At 41.9% G+C, this 20,318-nt stretch overlaps 1 protein-coding gene across 8 annotated transcripts in view; it reads left to right on the top strand.

The window, feature by feature from the left end:
• The window catches only part of TMEM266 (transmembrane protein 266), a 113,543-nt gene that overhangs the window by 76,716 nt on the left and 16,509 nt on the right, over positions 1-20,318 (top strand). For all 8 annotated transcript variants that reach the window (XM_084816819.1, XM_084816814.1, XM_084816820.1 and 5 more), the window contains 4 exons: positions 5,391-5,447; positions 6,949-7,087; positions 12,494-12,609; positions 19,153-19,342. In XM_084816819.1, the coding sequence (XP_084672945.1) occupies positions 5,391-5,447; positions 6,949-7,087; positions 12,494-12,609; positions 19,153-19,342 (502 nt within the window). The remainder of the gene's footprint in view (positions 1-5,390; positions 5,448-6,948; positions 7,088-12,493; positions 12,610-19,152; positions 19,343-20,318) is intronic.

The raw sequence follows: 20,318 nt of genomic DNA, 5'->3' as shown, positions 1-20,318 counted from the left end.
AAAATTATTAGGAGATTGTTCAACCTTAATGCAATTTTCAATTTATTGGTATGAGATGTTTTTGATTGGCTTGCTGATGTGTTGATTGTAGATTTATTCAGTTTTGCTGATTTATTTCGAAATGAATTGTTAGATATGAGATCATATATTTTGTTTCATTCTCTTATCCTGTTTAGTTTGAATTGATATGTTTTGTTGTAAATTGGGATTCTGTCTTAAGTATTTTTATTGCTGAGCTTTAGCATGAATTGTTAGTGTACTATCCAGTTAGTGTAATATTGGATGTATTAATATGGGATATTTTGGTAGAGTTGTTGAAATATTGATTCTTTCTTTATTATATGTTGAATTGTTAATTAATTATCTTGGAACATTGCTATGTTCTATTCTGTATTGTTACATTAGAAGAGCTGTGCTGGATCAGACCAAAGCACTATGTAGTCCAGCATTCTGCTCACACACAGTGGCCAACCAGATGTTTATGGGAAGCCCACAACAGGAAATGAATGCAATAGCATCATCCATCCCCAAGTTCCCCAGCAACTGGAATTGAGAAGCATACTGCCTCTGATACTGGAGATAAAATACAGCCATTAATAGCTTTCCATGAATTTGTCTAACCCCTTTTTAAAGCTATCCAAGTTGATGCCCATCACTACATCTTCTGGTAGCAGATTCCATAGTTTAACTGTGTGCAATGTGAAGAAGTGCTTCCTGAATCTCCCACCATTCAGCTTCATTGGCTGACTCCAGCTTCTAGTATGAGACAGAAAGAACAACTTCTCCATCTCCACTTTCTCCGCACCATGCATAATTTTACACACAGCTGTCATACTCTCCCCTTTATGTCTTTTTCTAAGCTAAAAAGCCCCCCCCCCCCGCACGCCCTTTTCTAGTGTACATTACTGTAAGCCACTTGGTCATGATTTACTATGGAAACATTGAGTACAAAAAAAACTAATGATAATGATGAGAACTCTGGTTCTCAGGTTCAAAGCGCATCCCTTCTCAAGTGGGCGTTGGGGTTGCTGTCGTCTTCCTTCCCCAGCAGGCAGAGCAGACTGCTTTGGAAATGCTCTGATTGTGAGGGTTGTTGAGAGCATAAAAGGGTGGGGGACCATGTATGCCACCTTGAGCATCTTAGAGGTAAGATGAAAAATTAAATAAAACAGACTGGGTTCCTTCTGTCCCCCAATGAGAATGCAGTCCTGTAGAGATAGATGGGCACCTCTGACCTCCCCTGAAGTTGGAGGCGACCACCTATCCAATGCAAGGCAGAAGCATCACAGAGGAGAGGATTCCTTCCATGCTGCAGGCGCCCCACACTTTGCTATAGATGGTTGTTTTCGGGGCGAGGGCAGGAACGGGGCTGGAGACCACATAGGAAGCTGTCTAAAACAGCTTCTGTGGTCTCCTCCCATCCCTGCCCCCAGGAATGCCCCATTTTCACCCTTCCATGCTCTGTGTTACAAGCGAAGAGGCGATGTAGTTCTCTTTGCACGAGCTATAAGGGGGCAGGGAGCATGGTTTTCCAGCTATGAGCTCGTAGTGCTGTCTACAAGCTTGGACCTGGGAAATTGAAAAATCCTATCTTCCTCAGATGCTGTCTATGGGATGTAGGATTGTGCTCTAAATTTGTTTTTCATGGGAACTCAAGATGTTTTTAGTTCCTTGAGCAGGATTTCTCCAGCTAACCTTAATGTGCTGGGCAAGAGGAAGGGAGACAAATTGTGCAGATGAGCTTCTGAATAAGAGCACAGAATGTCCTGTTAAGTCTCTCTAGACTACATAAAGAGGGCCATAAATAGCAACATTTATTGACAGATCTTTCTTCTTACTCCATTATCACTTGAAGTGTCGGAAATGGGCAATATGATCAGTTGTGATCAGAATTATAGGCCTCTGGAGCATGCCAGAGGGCTTAGTTCTGGTTCTGCCCAGTATTGTAGGCCTCTGGTGCTTACTTAGGTATATTTTTTCCCCTGTGGTCTTCACTTCCATCTTCCTCCCCAGTTGTCCTTCTCCTCCCTGTCAAAATTAAGTTTGTAAGTTCCTTGGGGCAGAGATCCCCCCCCCCCGCTGATATTGCTCTGCGAGCATATACGCACCCATGGTGCAATATAGAGAAATAACAGTAATATAAGGTAGCCTTCCCTAACCTGGCGCCCTCCAGACATGTTGGACTACATCATTCCCAACCAGCACAGTCATTTGCAATGCTGGCTAGGGGTGATGGGAGTTGTAGTCCAGTAGTCTGGAGGGCACCAGGTCGAGGAAGGCTGATTTAAAGCCTTAGTACTATTATGTTTAATGAGTGGCAAAGAAATGTTAATGCCATGCAAACCCCTTCTTTTTCTTAGGGCAGGGCTGCATTCCCTGGTAAGGAATCAGTTGGGGGCCGCATGTCAGCCGTTCTTGGGGCTGAAGCCAGCAGTGGGCAGGGGCAGAGCCAAAATTGCAAAGGTCCCCTGTTTTCTCTCTCTTCCTCATCCCTGTTTCTCTCTCTTCCTCATCCCTGTTTCTCTCTCTTCCTCTTCCTTCCCAAGCAGCAGGCTGCCAGGGAAAGGACAGATTGCTATTGCCAGAGGTATGAACTGGTTGCATGCAGAGGGCTTTTAAAATTAGGCCAAGAGCCACATGCAGCCCTAGGCTTAGAGGTGGCTTATCCCTGGACTAGGGAAAAAGCTGGGTGAATGCAAAGCAAATATATGTGGTAGCTGACAACACCCTGAGTGTCACATGCCCAACCTCTGGCTTCCTTTGTAGTCAAGCTGTGTTTACAGTCAGTTACTTTTATTATGCAAACTACAAACAAACAGGCTGTGCTTCAGGCTACAGACAGCATCCTTATGAAGCAATTGACAACAAGCTTTCCTAGCATGCTTTGCATAATACAGTAGGCTTCAGGTAACTATATGGGTTAAAACTCTATGAACAAGAGTTGCTACCAAACTACAGCTGGCTACTGCAGACCCCACTTCTTAGACTATGTAGCCTACCAAGTCCTGCCCTCAAGGTGGGTCTTTCCATGGGGTCACCTCCCTTCCTGCAAGTCCCTTGGAGCATCTCATAACCTTGCGTTGCTCCTTACTTTTTGTCTGACTGTGGGGTCTCTTATTCTTATTAGCCCCTCCCCCTCTTCCTTAGGAGTCTGTGTTCCTACAGGTTTAGGGGAGGGCCTGGCCGGGCTGCTATCCAACTGATTAGACTACAGCCAGGCTTCACCCTCTCTGGCACTGATATTCTCACCGGGGGCCCCCTCCTGCAACCTTGACACCTCGACAACTCCTTCCTCCTCCCACTCCCTGCCTGACTCAGAATCAGTTCCCATGTCTTCTTGGGGTGCGTCTGCAGAGGTGCTGGGCCCAATCCCTACACTGAGTCAGCTCTGCCAGGGGGCCTTGCCTCCGTATACCTAAGCGCTTAAACTTCTCCGCTTTTGTTAAGTCATACTAATTAGCTTTAGCTACAACGTTGTAAGTGCATAAATACTAAGCCAGTGAGCAAGGATTTTAATTTCTCAAAGTTCAGAAGGAGAGTGAACATCAGGTACCTTTTCTGCCCTCTGCAGTTCAAGAACTGACCTGAACCATTCCAGACTAAATGTACCAGGTCAGATTTATCCCTTATTAGAAATACATTTTGTTCCAGTACTTTGAATAAGGTGTGAAGTTGACTCATTGTGTCACTGAATAATAAATTGATATATTAACTGGGCAAGCAGCAAAGACTTGAACAAAAAAATTACTGAATGTCTTGTGTGGAGAGCCGATAGGTGTTGCTAACTCACACAGATGGTGGAATGAACAAGTTTGGCTCAGGAAAGTGCTTGCCAAGTTTCCCCCAACAATCTTGATTTATGAACAACAACACCCTGCAAGATCACACAGCCAATTTTCACTTTAGCTCCAGAGGTTTGGAATTGACAACAGCATAGCAGTGTTAAAGGAAACTATCAACTGGAACATTATACATTTTACTGAAGCTGTTGCATTTCTAAATTCACTTCCTACCAACCTCCAGATTATAGTTTTTACTTTAAAAACAAACCCAACTAAATTCTTCATTAGCATTTAGAAGACAAGAGGGAGAGGAGAAACATTTAGGTCAGGGATGGGAAAATTCTGTCCCACAGATGCAACCACTGAGGGGTACCCCCTCTGGCCCCATCTCCAATCAAAACACCCTGCTTTTAAGTGCCCTACATAGAATTGACCCACAGGCATGGCACCTATTACACTGGGGCTTACTGCTGAGTAGTATGTTTAGTGGAAAAACATCAGCTGAAATAGGGATTCTGTTCTGTCACTGTTGGGCAAGAGAACAGTTAGAAATGCAGCCAACTGGTCTGCCCTTTTACATCTGGCTTGAAAGTAGGGTCCATGGCATTCAGGGATCCAAAGACATGCTGCTTACTTTGGGGAACTAATGGTATTATTAAAGGACCAGTACAATTTGTTTGGATGCTTGCCTGCCTTCTCTTCCTCCTCCATGCGTAGCATGTATATTTGTAAATGAAAGGAAGTTGGAAAAGGCATTGTAAGTGCTGAGCGATCTTTCTTCCAAAAGGAAATTAAACTCTATAGCACTTGCTGCCCCCTGGGAGTACATAATGACAGACTCAGTAAGGCCTTTTACTGAGCCAATGTTTCTTTTGCTGCCCTCTCATTGACAGGTCTTAGTCCAGCCAAAGGAGCATTACCTTTATATTGGCTTTTAGAAGAATAAAATGTATGGAAAAGCTACATGTTGTCCGATGTAATTTGTTAAAACTGAAGGATGGGGGAGAATTTCATTTGGTCCACATTTTAAAGCAAACTGACCTAATTCAAACTTCCCAGTCTACTCTGTGTATTGGAACACAGGTTTGCGTACTTCTTCAAATTTTGCAATGCAGTTCTTGGCTAAAAGGTTGTTTACAAAAATGCATATATTAAGAAAAGTTGCATGCGAAGATAAGTAGTGCACATTTTTGTGCATTTAAAAAAATTCAGACTGATGCAGAAATTGGATGGAACAGACTTATGACTGAATACATACAAAACTGACATGAACCTCTACCAGTTCATCCCAATCTACCTTCAGCCCCCCCTACATTAAACCACAGTGGTCGCTGCCTGTCAAGCTCATGAAAGTAGCCCTGAGCCACAGCTGTCACCAGTTCCAAATGAAAAGTTGCCTTTTGAGGTGGAAGGAGAAAGTCCCTTAGTATCCAACAGCTTCAAAAAACAGGCAGAAGAAATACATATTTTGAACACTGGTATAACTATATATCATCTTGTTTTCAAATGTAAGTGCTGCAAGAGAAAAATGAACATGTGAAAAAGTGAAGGATAATTTTCTCTATCTCTCTTCCCTCACCCCCGTATCCCCACATACCTTTTTATTAGACTGTTTTGAGAATTGTAGTTCTTGGCATATGGGACTACATTGAAAACAAAATAGAGGTAAGTAAAAAAGTATGTTTAATCTTTAGTAGCATGCCCATCCTTGCACAAAGCCTGAGAGCAAATTTGGCATTAGTAATTAAGCAACACTAGAAAGTGATATCTGCACTTGCCTAGTTATAGGGCTCACCCTGTGTTTCACACTAGGTGCTGTGATACACACAGAGAAGCATTGGAATTGTTCCTAGGGAACCAAGGAACCCTTTTCTTTGGAATTCAGTTACGTTTGGCCCATGAATCTAGCTGTGTGGAGATTGCAGAGCATATGTGAGTCCTTGCCAGCCCCAGTTTTAGTGTGGCCTGGAATACCCTGAACAACTGGACTGCTCTTAAAGGTCTCTTCTAGACTTCACAGTTTGAGCTGTCTGATCGCTGAAAAGCAGTGCTGGCCAACTGGCCAAGCTGCTTATGGGATGGGTGCTGTTCACGTTATTGTAGAGAATTTGAAGAATGGTTGATAGCAGGGAACAGCAAGTCTTCTGTTCAACATAGGAAGCTGTCTTGTTTCAGGTCAGACTGTTTATTCATCTAACCCAGTTCTGTCTGCTGGCTGGTAGTGTTTATCCAGAGTCGCAGGCAGAGCTCTTTCACATCATCATCTGCCTGATCCTTTTAACCAGGGCATTCCAGGGATTGAACCTGGGGCTTTCTGAATACAAAGCACATGCTCTGCCACTGAGCTGTAGTCCCTCCCCAGCTGTGGCTGTTGTGCCAACAAGACTAGATTCTCTAGCCAGATGGAGAGAAAAAATCTTCCACTAAGTAGGATCGTTTCTTCCTCCTAAACTTCCCCCCTTCCCCTCCCCAAGCGAAGACCTTTTTCATCAGCTTTGCAGAAAAAACATGTTGAATTTAAAATGCAATAGAACCTGTATTTGTACGGTTTTTCTTTTTAAAATGTGTGTATACTTACAGAGCTAAAACATGGATAATGAGTAATTTCTATTGTGGTATGTCCCCAGGTAGTCTGCATGAGGTAATCTAGAATTAAACATTCTCTAGATGGCTTTGAAAATGTCAATAAAGCATGTAAAGCATCTTAAGTGCCACAGTGCGAATGCATTACTGCACAGTCCTCCAAAGCTGTGGCCCATTTCAGGGCAACTGTTAGGTCTTGTTATGCAATACACCTCATTTAGCTGATTCTTGATTACTGTCTTACTGATATTTAGGGACAACTACAGTTTGACGTGCCCCCGCCCCCCAAAGTTTGATTAATCCAAACTCTTATTTGTTTAAGGGCTTCCAACCTCCTCTTCAGGTAAAAAAAACCTGTCAGAGCAGCTAACAGGTCGAAATTTAACAGCAATAAATAACATAAAAGCAGCATAAAACATAACAGCAGGAGAAACCAAGAAGCCAGTATGAATCCAAATTGAATTGGATCCGAAGAGGAGGAATAATTAGACTTGGACCTGTCATTTGCTTAGCTGAATGCAATATGATATTTGCATTCAAAAAGAATATGTCAATGCTACTTATCAAATCCTTCTCATATTAGGTATTTGATGGTGCTGTGATAATCTTATCCTTGGCTCCTATGGTGGCATCTACAGTGGCTAATGGACCAAGCAGTCCATGGGATGCTATCAGCCTTATTATCACACTGAGAATTTGGAGAGTCAAGAGAATTATTGACGGTAAGTCATCATTCACTTTTGTAAAGATTTGTAAAGACTTGCGTTTTTCCCAATAGTTTTTTTTTTTCTTAATAATTGTTTATTAGTTTTTCATTTCATATCACAAAAGAACAATATACAGTCAGGGCCAGAAATATCGGAACAAAGATAACTGTTTTGGCAGTTGGCCTCTGTACACCACCACATTGAAGTTGAAAGGAAACACACCCAGATGGGAGTGAAGTCGGGACTTTCAGCTGTAATTCAAGGGGCACTAACAATTCAGAAAGTATAGCCAGTGGCATACACACACACGCATCATTGGTGGCTCATAAGTAATGGAATGAATGGCTGACAAGCAGCTGCATGGCCAGGTGTGGCCTGTTTCTTGGGCACCCCATGACCAATCAAGCAGATAAAAGGCCTGGAGGTGGTTCTGAGTGTTACATTTGCATTTGGTAGCTGTTCACTGGAACTCCCAACATGAGGTCCAAAGAGGTGTCCATGCGAGTGAAGAAGGCCATCATTAGGCTGAGGGAAGAAAATAAACCCATCAGAGAGATAGCAAAAACAGTGGGAGTGGCCAATACAACAGTTTGGAACATCCTGAAAAAGAAGGAATTAACCGGCAGACTCAGCAACAGCAAAAGGCCTGGCAGACCATGGAAGACAACTAAAGTGGATGACCGCAGAATTCTGCTCATGGTGAAGAGGAACCCTTTCACAACATCTAGCCAGGTCAAGAAGGCTCTTGCAGAGGTAGGCATGTCATTGTCAACATCTACAGTCAAGAGACAGCTTTATGAATGTAAATGCAGAGGCTTCCCAACAAGGTGCAAACCACTGGTAACGCTCAAGAACAGACAGGCCAGATTAGCCTTTGCCAGCAAACACCTAAAAAAGCCTGCCCAGTTCCGGAATGAGATTCTTTGGACTGATGAGACCAAGATTAACTTGTATCAGAATGATGGGAAGAGAAAAGTATGGAGAGGGAAAGGAACAGCTCATGATCCAAAGCATACCACATCATCTGCCAAACATGGTGGAGGCAGTGTTATGGCATGGGCATGTATGGCTGCCAATGGAACCGGGTCACTGGTGTTTCTTGATGACCTGATTGCTGATAAAAGCAGCAGGATGAATTCTGAAGTGTAGAGAGCTATACTTTCTGCTCAGATTCAGCCGAATGCTGCCAAACTGATAGGACGCCGCTTCATATTGCAGATGGATAATGACCCAAAACATACAGCAAAAGCTACCGAAGAGTTTCTCAAGGCAAAGAAGTGGGCTGTTCTTCAATGGCCAAGTCAGTCACCTGATTTCCACCCAAAAGAGCATGCTTTTCACTTACTGAAGACAAGACCGAAGGCAGAAAGACCCACAAACAAGCAGCAGCTGAAGGCAGCTGCAGTCAAGGCCTGGCAAAGCATCTCGAGGGAGGAAACTGAGCATTTGGTCATGTCCATGGGTTCCAGACTTCAGGCAGTCATTGTCTGCAAAGGATTTTCATCCAGGTATTAAAGGTGATCCTTAAGTTTGAAATGAAGTTGGTTTGTTCCATTACTTATGAGCCACCAATGACGGGGGTGTGTATGCGCCACTGGCTGTACTTCCGGAATGGTTAGTGCCCCACTTTTGTCACACCCCTTGAATTACAGCTGAAAGTCCTGACTTCGCTCCCATCTGAGTGTGTTTCCTTTCAACTTCAATGTGGTGGTGTACAGAGGCCAACTGCCAAAACAGTTATCCTTGTTCTGGTATTTCTGGCCCTGACTGTATCAAGAAATCAGTAACTGCTAGTCTGTGTCTTTGTACTGATTAAACATGAATAAACATTCCCAAATCCTGGACATCGTTGCATGAATTTCCATTTCTTTTTCCTACTGTCCTTTTTCCCTACCAGCCCTCCCTCCCCCCACCCTCCAGTATGCCCCACCACCTGAGTGATTCCACCTCAAGACCAACTCAGGAAAAACAAAACAAAAACACAGACAGACAAAATAATATTCAAATGAAAGCAAAAGGGGAAAATAACTTAATAAGAGTGATTAATCAAACAGTTCCACATATGGCTGCCAAATCAGGAGGCCTCTTTCATCAGGTGTTTAAACATTAATTCATGGAAGGCCAAAGATGACATGGTCTCACACCATGCTTTAGTCCTGGGTGGGTGTTTCGCCTTCTGCACCTGGAGCACCAATCTTTCAGCCACTAGAGTCACCTTTAACAACCAGCCCGTTAGTGGAGTGTTACTCTTCCATATTAATGGCCCAAGTCCTAACACCACTGTATGGCCTAGTATTTCAAAATCTAATTGAAGAGTGAATTTGATCCTTTCAACCACATTCCTCCAGAACAGTTCCAGCACTGGACAACTCCAGAGCATGTGCCTTAGAGTCCCTTTCGTTTTTTGACATCTCCAACAAAGGGGAGAGTCACTTACATTCTTCTGGTACAGTGGATCAGGTGTCCAGTAGGCTCTTAGAATATTTTTTGTTCAATTAATCTTAATTTCAGATATAGGGTGCTTTTTTAAATTTGTGCTGTTAGGGCATGCCAAACTGAGTCTGAAAGTTGGCACTCTTGGCCAAGTTCGGTGTTCCACGCTTATGAGAAAGATTAAACTTCTGGAGTTTGTTAATTGGGTAAATACCACTTGTGTTTGCTTAGGGAGGGAGGATGCTGACTGGAGGACTGTCCATGGTGACGGGAATTCTGATGCTGAGAAGGCAGCAGGACCAAATCTAGGTCTGAGAGCATGTTGCAACCTAGCTATGGGTGGGAGGGGAGCCGTCATCAGTAGATTCTCAAAATTTACAAAATTTTGGTGCTCATCTGTCAACTGGCTTAATGAAAAATGCCCACTGTGAAGACAGGATACCCTGGAGACGATGCTGATGCTAGGGAAAGTGGAAGGCAAAAGGAAGAGGGGCCACCAAGGGCAAGATGGATGGATGATATTCTGGAGGTGACGGACTCGACCTTGGGGGAGCTGGGGGTGGCGACGGCCGACAGGAAGCTCTGGCGTGGGCTGGTCCATGAAGTCACGAAGAGTCAGAAGCGACTAAACGAATAAACAACAAACAAAGCCAATGTCTCCAGCATATTTGTCAAGCCCCTACAGCTATCTTGGGATTGTTCCAAAGCGCGAGGCCTGCATGAGAGTGAGGATCAAATTTCAGCATCAGTCCCAGTTGCACCCAAACGTTCCCCGCCTCTGCAGTGGTGCAGAGTTGGCGATGACCAGGGCGCACACAGAAGGAGCCCAATGCCTATAGTGCAAGCATGGCTTCCAAAACTTGCCCCTCCATCACCGCCCAGACAGGGGTTTCCGATCCTTTTGGTTCAGACCAGTGCAATGCCTGTGTTAAAATATGGGCAGTGTGGTAGGTGCCCGGGTCTGGCAGACCGAAGCCTCCCTCCTGCACTTAGAGTCTCATTTTTGCAATAGAGAATTTGGTCTTTTTTCCTTCCCATAAGAACATTCTAAATAATTTATCCACAAGATTAAAATAAGTTTTATATATTTTAAAGGGGATTCCCCGTAGCACATAAATTAGCCTAGGGAGGATATTCATTTTAATGGTATTCACTTTGGCCCACAAACTTAATCCAAGTCCCTTTGACTATTCAGTGTCCAGTCTTATGTACTCTGTTAGGGGATCTAAGTTATATGGAATTAAATTATTTAATAGTTTAGGGATGGAGAGACCTAAATTCTTGAAAGAATTTTCACTAAGTTTAAATCCCCATTCTGAATAAACCTTCTTGCTATGTGGGGTTCCTAGGGGCATAACCTCTGATTTCTCCCAGTTCACCCTGTAACCCGAGGCTTTGCTATATTGGTTTAGTGTGGTAATTAACTTAGGTAGGGACTCTGAAGTGTTGGAAAGGGACATTAGGGCATCATCCGCATACAATCGTATTTTTTGTTCAATGTCACCCAGTCTAATCCCTTTAATTTCTGGGTCTGCCCTCAGTGCACAGGCCAGTGGTTCTAACAACAAATCAAAGAGTAAGGGGGACAGTGGGCAGCCCTGGCACATCCCTGTTTCTATGGGTAAATGTTTAGAAATCAAGCCATTAGTTAACACTCTCGAGCTGGGTGAGTGATATAGAATATTAATTCAATGTATAAACTCAGGGGGAAATTGAAAGGCTTCTAATGTTTTAATAAGGAAGTCCCAGGAGACCCGGTCAAAGGCCTTTTTTTCCCAATAGCTTGTGCCTCCTATGTTTTCAGGTAGAACAGGGGTGTGTAACCTTTTTGGTCCTGAGGGCTTCATGTGATGCTGGCTTGGGGACTGTGCACACACGCATACACATGCGCACACACCTTTCCTCCACTTCTTCCTTCTGGGATCCTAATACAGATCGCTCTTTCCTTGCTTGTAGCAATGGCAGGAAAAGAGTGATCTGTATCAAGATTGCTGGGAGAGAGGGTGTAGATAAGTCCAGTCCCATGGGGTGGAGACACAGTTGAGGCCTGGGGGCGGGGCTTCAAGTGGCTGCGGGTTGTGAACCCCTGAAGTATAAAGTCAACATTTACCTGGATGGCTCTCATTGATAAGATGGACAAATTACCAGTGTTACTACAGCAACTTTTTCTTGCATCAGATTCCAGTTTCATAGTACCTGTGGTAGAACTCTGTACTAAAATGATCCCTAACTCAATCAGCAGGAAACTTTGGACCCAGAGAAATGTCCAGTTGCCTGGCCTGGGCAAAGGGAGGAAATGAAGTTCAGCAGTAGAACACTTGCTTTCCATGCAGAAGGTCCCAGGTTCAATCCCTGGCATCTCCTGTTGGAAGGACCTCCGGTGTCAGGTCATGTGAAAAAACTCTGCCTGAGTCCTTGGAGAGCTGCTGCGAGTCTGAGTAAACAGTACCGGGCAAGATGGACTGAAGTTTGGCCTGGTATAAGGCAGCTTCCTTCTTCCTTCAATGTTCCTAAATAAAACCATGACTGCTAGACTGGGATAATTTTTCTTATTGGTAATGAGAAAACTCCCTTTTAAAATAACATTTTTAAAGGCTGGTTTGAGATGACGTAGGTTCCCCAACTCAAACTTGAGGGGCTCTGTCTTTTTAACTGGTGGAGCGAATGTCTCTCAGAATTTGTTGTTCAGCCTGTATTGGGTGGAGAAAAGCTTAGGAGTATGTAAAGACTTAGATTGCCAGATCTCCAGTTCTTTGAAGGGTCCTCTCTCATGACCATCTAACATCACATTTATCAAGTGGTATATCATGTCCCAACTTGCCTCCATTAAGTGGTCCTGAGTTCATATGATATGAAGTCTCTGTCCATGGTAACTAATCTGTGATTGCCCTTTCAAAAACTTTGCTGCTGTCATATGATAATTGTGTTTATTAGGTGCAAGACCATCTTTTCTGATAATCTCAAAAACTGCTTTGTTTTGGAATCCAGCCTACGTACTACCAGTTAAAGTGGAAATGGAGATGGTGATTCAACAATATGAGAAGGCAAAGGTCATTCAAGATGAGCAACTAGAAAGATTAACCCAAATCTGCCAAGAGCAGGGGGTAAGGCACAGCTCTATTTTTGTGTGTGCGTGTGTGTGCAAATTTTAATGTGTGTATCAGTTTTCCACAGAATGTGTGGCTTACATTTCAAACAGAGTGGCTGATATTTGAAACAGACGAGGAATTCAATAGTCATAGAAAATTTATATCAAAAAATAATATCCAGATTTTAATAGATATGTCAAATTCATTTCAACAACAAAAAACAGTAATTTGGGGTGAACCTGTTTCACTAGGATAATTTTCCACTTTTAGAAATGTATTGTTTTATAAAATAGGTCACATAATGAATGAACACATTACAAATCAAATCAGCAACTGGAATGGATATAGTACAATAACATTTAAAGTCAGTACTGGGTTGGATCCAGACTTAGAGCAGATCCATTAGAATCAATGGGACAAGTTACTGGTGGCTAATATTGATGTTCCCAGCTCTTCAGGCATGATAAAATTAGTATGTTAACTAGTATGTTTTCCCTCCTTAAATTCTGAATAATGCCAGGGAATGACTGTATGCTATTGAGTTGTCATGGCCTAAATATTTAGAAGTATTCCAAATAAAATAATTTCCAAGAAAAGCTTTGAATTTGTTTGAATACCTAAACCACAATAATTTTGAATTGGGCCTGGAAACAGACTGGTAGCCAGTGTTGATAGCAGAGCATTGGCATAATATTACTATTTTGATTAGTGTGAGTTAACAGTGTAGCTGCCCCAGGTTAACAGTAGCCACCATAACTGAAGTTTCCAGACTGTTTTCAATGGTATCCTCATGTATAACACTTTGCAATAATCCAAACAGGAGGTTATCAGAGCGATAATAACTGTTGCAAGGCCATGTTGCAGTAATGGTCAAAGCTCAATGGAGTCTTTAAATACGGAAGCAGGTTATTGGAAAAACTTTTCAGTAAAATTAATATGACTTACATTTTTAGTTTAGTAAATAAAATGTAAATGCAATAAACATGCTAAATTAGATCTCCATCAATTTAGAGCATTGTTTTCTGATTCAAAATTTTCTGGAAGAACCACATCTCCATCTTCAACAGCATTTCATTTAATTATATCACGTTCATTTCAATAAACAATTCTAGCATTTCAGTAAACAATTCATTTCAATAAAGACAATAACAACATTTAATGGTGATGGTAACGTGTGTGTTTTTAGCGTCTTGTTTAATAGTTCTGTAAGGTGAAACATGCTTTCTGCAGAAACAGACATTGGCATTTCTGTGAGCAGGGCTACATATGGGGGCTTCTTCTCCCACATGAACACAAAACATGGCTTACCTTCTTCTCTGTGGAGGAGGCCCTTTTCCGTATTACCCCACTCCTTCAGTTATGTGGAAGGATGGTGACTTCAGACAGGACCTTCTCAGTGGTGGCATGAGGATTATGGAACTGGTTCTCCAAGGAAGCATGCCTTGGTCCTTCTGTGCTAGTTTTTAGATGTCAAGTGAAGACAATATTATTGCAGAGAGCATTCATTCATTTATTGGAATTGTATCAGCTACTGGTGTTTCTGTTGGATTTTAAAAAATATTTTATTGGTGGTTATTGATACTGTATAATGTGTGCCTTATTTTTTGTAAGCTCCGGTATGTACCTATTCGGGTCAAAATGTGGGAGAAAAATATGTTAAGTCAATGATATATCCACAGCCCCTTAAAAAAAACAAAAAAACAAAGAAGCAGCACATTTCTACACAGAGCTGTATATTTTGCATCACTTATTCTTCAGGACATGAGGGCAGTGTACAGAGCAAGGCAGTCTGCACCTCCATCTGAAGGGTGAGCATGTAGATGTCACATTTTGCTGGCTATATAAACTGGCAGCATAATGAAAAGGCAATGTTTTGATGTAGTCACTATTGAATGCAAAATCCCAGCTGTTAGCCTAATGTTGTTGGTTTATTTATTAGTTATATAGTGCCGTCAGTGTGCATGGTACTTTACACAGCAACAACAAAGATTCCTGCTCCAGGGAGGTTGCAATCTAAAATATGATATAAGTAGTCAATATAGGGAGGGGAAGATAAATGCTGAAATTATGTGCTGTTTAGTATGGCAGCTTACAGTCAAATGCTAACAGTATCTTCTCAGAAGTAGCCCCCTTTTATTTTGGTGGAATTTACTTCGAGAAAATTGGTGTAGGTTTGTAGCTGTGGTTTCTGAGCAAGCTTGTGCCAGAGGCTTCAGCTCAATGGGAGAGCACATATTTTGCATGCACAATGGCCCCAGGTTCAATCCCTGCCATCTCAAAGTAGAGCTGGGAAAGACCTCTGTCTGTAATCCTGGAGAGCTGCTGCCAATCAGTGCAAGCAGTACTGAACTAGATGGACCAATGGCCTGACCCTGTATAAGGCAGCTTACTATGTGATTTTAAAGAGGGATTTGAAGGAGCATCCATGTAACTGAGATAATCTCATACAGATATGGTGAGGATGAACAATACAGTGATTGCACAGAGTTTTAAACTGTAACAGAACAGTATAGATGATTAATGGCATTGTGAGTCTTCCTTCTCAGTCAGTCCAGATAATTTTGTGGCTTTAATGTGTTTTTTTTTAATCAAACTGTAACACTAGACATTGAGGAATTCTTTTGCCCTTTCAAAATTATATATAATTTGTGAAATGGCATCTAGTTTTAATAGCTATGCTGTTTTCACTGGTAACATTCATTATCCTTTAAAAAAACTTTTATTTCTAACTGTCATTTTCCTAGTTGTTGGAAGGCAGTCGAGATCATCTTGCATTTTACTTTAGCCCATAAATCATTTGTTTGCAACTGTCTCCTGGTGTTTTGTTTGTTTTTTGTTTTTTAAAAAATGTTACCAACAGTGATCCAAACTAATGGAAGTAAACATTGGATGGCATCCCAGTGGCAGATTAGTGTTTAGGCAGTGCATTCGATCCAGAGAGGACTAATAGAACAGAGCAACATTATTGCTGTTGCATTAGTATGGAGCAAGCTCCTGCTTTAAAGTGTTCATTGATCTCTCCAAGGTTATGCCAATCATCCTTTGCTACTGGACCATTAAGCAGAACTATTTGATTTACTGATAGCTCCATCCCTAATATATGTGCTGTAAAACACCAGACAAGAGGAGGTGACCCTCTTTATATGTCCAGTCATAAAAAGCAGGTGTTCCCTCGAGTCCCATATTGGTCCCTGTCCTTTTATAGCTGTTTATAAATAATTACTTCATGCAAGTGGGTGGAGGTGAGGGAGATACTGTAGTGTACTTTAGTCCCTTGCTCTTTTTCCCTGCCAAAGGAGCATTGAAAGCTGCTTCGTAGGAGGGTTTGGCTTTTTGTACAAAATACATATATTGCACATTAAATGTAAAATGTGTAGTTTCCCACTGCTTGTCCCTTTTAAAACACACACACACACACACACACACACACACATTTTGTGTAATGGAACTGCAGGTCATTTCTATTCTAATGACTAGTATCTCACATGGAGAAATTAGAGAGGAGAAGACCATATATTTGGGGAATTAGGTATTATTTTTATTTAATATGTTTCTAAAAGTGGTATTCAAAGTGGCTTACAAAATATTTAAAAAGATAACATACAATAAAGAACAAAATCACTAAAATAACTGTGCAAAGCATCATCATAGCAACAGAGTAAATTTAGACTACTTAAAAAATCCATAGTACTATCAATTGAAGTCCTGTTTAAACATGCGTTTTAAGTGCCCACCTCAACACAGGGAAAGGGAAAATCATGTACCTCCCAGGATAGGGTGTTTCACAGTTTTGGTGCCACCACTGAAAAGCCCCCCCCCCCTTTTGTGCCAGTCTGCTATGTCTCTAACAGTGGTGGGACACACAGCAGCAGAGCCTCCAAAACTGGGCTTATAGCATGGGCAAGTTCATAAGGGAGTATGTCATGCATGTGTTTCCAGTGCAAACAAAAGATTAAAGAGGAGAAAATGTTTTCCATTGTCTCTACAAAAATCTGCCTATCAAACTAACAGAATTGGAAGCTTTGTACTGTTAGCAAAAAGGTGGACAGACTTCAGGCTTTGGGTATTTACTAGTATCTTTTTTACTAGAAGCTCCAACTGGAGCCAGGTACAAAACAGTCAGTCAGGGGAACAAGCGTACACCTAGAATAAAGGAATAGGATGCTCAGCCCAGTGCTCTTAACGCCAAAAGCCCACTCCCTGAGCTTGCATTATTTTAGCACTCCAATTTAGAGTCTAGAGGAAGCCCTTTTATTATTAAACAGTTGGGTCAGAAACCCATTCCAATCTACTGGAAATGAGCCGGAGATCGTCCAGTAGATCCTGATCTACCTTCTGCCCACTCCTACTTTGGCAGGTATTCAGTTGGAAAGCCAGGCTGGCTTGCCTGCATTGTTGCCTGTTGGTCATAAGATGGCAGCAAAGCCATTTATTTCATTTTTCTGTGTTCTCGGAAGTCTTTCTCAGTTGACTAATTTTATTCTGCTTATTGTCTCTGAAATGCCAGATATTGTAGTGACTGCCTAAATTACATTTCTAGTTCATTGTATCAAAAGTTTGGATTTGCAAAACCAACTCCGTTTAAAATTCATGGGATCAAAGTGGGGAGTTAGCAGAGCTACATTCCTTGTAAAAAGCCATGTGATCTTAGGCTTAGTTGTGTGACTGGCAGTAGATCCTGTGGCAGCATGGGCAGGGACCTTAGTCCCTATGCATTAGTTCCTCCTTTGCGGTGGCAGTTTTCCAGCTGAAAGACCTTCCATGTTGACATCACTATTGCTTCCGCTTATTTCAGTGGCTCTTGCATGCTGATGCCACCACACAGGAGGGTTTTCTAATCACTTTCCCAGGAAGAATGAGCCAGAGCCAGATGGACTTTGCTTAGGCACCACATATCACACTTCCTAACACTATTGAGTTGAGCTGAGCATTGTTTGGAAGCTGTTTTAGGCCTCTTGAACTACATGTGTCGTGGTTACTGGGAGGCCATAGTGTATTGGGATGGGTCAGTGCGGTATAATTTTTATTCCCCCACTCAGCCCCTGCGCAGATAGGTATTGAACCAGTTCAGACATAACTGGAAGCCATGCTTTCTTGCCATATGAATGAGCTGTGTCAAGCCTTCAGTCTTGCATGCTCCCCTGTCCTCCTTTTACAGCACAAGAAGATCACATGCTTTGACATCTCTTTTAAATAAATCACAGATCCTTGTTACGTCAAACTCTAATTCAAATAAACAAGGATCAAAAACTATTCTATAGCAGCTTTAAAAGTCAAGTGTTGATGTTAGCAACTGACATGATATATGTGTCCGTCACTTCGATTTCTGTGTGAGATTTCTTTTCGAAGACAGCTACGTTGTACGTAATAAGGATGGGTGAATCTGTTTCAGTTTCTACAACCTTTGAGCTTTTTGAAGCATGTTCATTCTGAGCCATTTCTGCAACAGTTTGCTGATTTTTTAGTTAACGGTCTGTACTACAATTAATATGCAGTTTTGTAAGCGAATGCATTTTTATTCATTTCCTCTAATGCATACAAAAATGTATATAATGGGAGAATTGTGTACAAAAATGCACACATTCTGCACTTAATTTCCCCTAATGTACACATTTTTGTATTTAGTTTTTGATCAGAGAACAGCAAAACTCAGAGAAATGCGAAAACTGAAGAATGATTGTATTGTGTATTAGTTTGAGAATTAGATTGGTTCATATTAAAATGCAAATCAAATTTATTCCTCCCCCATCTCTAGTATGTAGAGTGTGCTAGCAATGGCAGTGCTTTTTACACCATCTGCTGCCAGGCGCAATTTGCCCCCCATTCCAGGAACTGTTAGGGTTTGTGCTTTACTTCCTGGCTTCTTTGCACAACATCAAATACCTCTTTTAAATCTCAGATTGGTTGATCATATATGGATCCATCCAAGTAGAGTCTTTAAGCTTCACAAAGTGATGGTGCATCCATAAAACATTGCTGTTAACTTTATCCTACAGATAATGCAGCCATAGGAAACGTTCCTTTTTAATTTGAATTGCAGCCCCTAGAAATGGGACCATTTAATTTGGTGGGAACTTCTCTTTCATAGCTGAAAGGCCATGAAGTGGAGTTTGTACCTCTTGCATTTCATGGCCTTTTGGCCTCACTGTTTACATTTTTTTCTCTATATACATGTGCACTGTAAATATATATCTGCCAGCTGAGGATAGTGCTTCATGCATTTGATGAAATGGGTTGTAGTCCACAAAAGTTTATGTTCTTAAATATGCACGTTACCAGTTGCTGCTTTTGCCATAGTGAAACCTAACACGTGGCAGCACACTTTCTGCCACACACAAATGTCAAGCACAAGCACATTAATATTTGAAATGTATATAAAACAGGTTGGTGTAACAGCTATTTCACAAACTGCAAACATTTACTTTTAGATGCCTTTTTATGGATACTGCCTGAGCATTAATCATTCAAGAAGTGGCTTTATGCACAATATTCCTCTGTATCCTTGATCATTTTTGTCTTTTACTCATTTCTTCCTCTCCTCCCTCCCTTTGGCCTCAGTTTGAAATTAGGCAGCTGAGAGCTCACCTAGCTCAGCAAGATCTGGACCTAGCTGCTGAGAGAGAAGCTGCGCTGCAAGTCCCTCACATGCTGAACAAACAGACCAGTAACCGATACAAAGTTGTGGCCGCTGGGGGTGATTCTGATGATGAGGCTACTGAAAACATCACAGAATTACGGCCACCTCGAGGTGAGTAGTAGAGCTTAATTCTATTAAATGTGGTTCAACTTAGCACTTCTACTAAGCATTCGATTCATTTGGGCTTGTGTAGAATGCCCATGAGCTGCTGGAAGGTGGATAATCAATAGCTGTCACTTTAGGAATTGGGTGTGCTATCTCAACAGTTTTGATCCCAGATATGGTTATCAGAAATGGTTAGCAGGAACCCACACACAATTAGCTTCTTCGGGTAAGCAGGGGAAGTGCCCAACTAGGAAACATACCTGCCTTCTTGCTAGAGCACCCAACCAGATACATGAGCTGTCCATTCCTCCTTGGGGTCCTTGCTGTGCAGCTCCCCCACGTACACCATGGGTTCCTTGGTGCTCTTACCTATAATTCTTGATGAGCATTAGTAAAGGGGGTTCAAGGAAGCTCAGGAACACAATTTTCCATTTTTTGAAGGTGGGGTTAAAGGGACTGGCTTTAGGAGTGAAATTGCTGCATTTAACAGTGTAAAATGGTAGTATGACTGACTGTTAGAAAATGTGATGATAGTGCTAACATTTGACTTGTTTTTAAAGACTGTGGCCATGATCCAGCCACGATTAAGCACATTTAGCTCCCATTGAATCCAGCCGGGAATATTTTAAGCCCAGGCTTAGCTCTCCCTCTTGAAATCAGAAGGACTTGACTTTGACTGGATTGTGCTCTCCAGATTTTCACGGTGAATAGATTTCGCTGCTGTTGGAACAGAAGAAACTTGCCTTCTATAGTTTACATGTATATTAATATTTCAAATGTTACTCTGTATTAATAACTAAAAAGACTTCTGGAAAGTGATTAGTTGTTTTGGATTTTGTGCAATAAACACTTGGGTTTCCTTTTTGTTTTGCTGCCCCCTGCCACTCCAAAATTGACAAGGGGCTACTGATGTTGCACTAGTTAATGTCAGCAGGGAGGTCAACTAGAATCCCTCATATCCCATAAGTATTTCTTGCACAAA

This window comes from Heloderma suspectum, chromosome 11, assembly GCF_057233095.1.
Source record: "Heloderma suspectum isolate Gila_16-S chromosome 11, 16-S_ref, whole genome shotgun sequence".
Classification (NCBI taxonomy): Eukaryota; Metazoa; Chordata; class Lepidosauria; order Squamata; family Helodermatidae; genus Heloderma; species Heloderma suspectum.
Note: the sequence above shows the minus strand (reverse complement) of the source record. Positions and strands in the feature narration are given on the sequence as shown.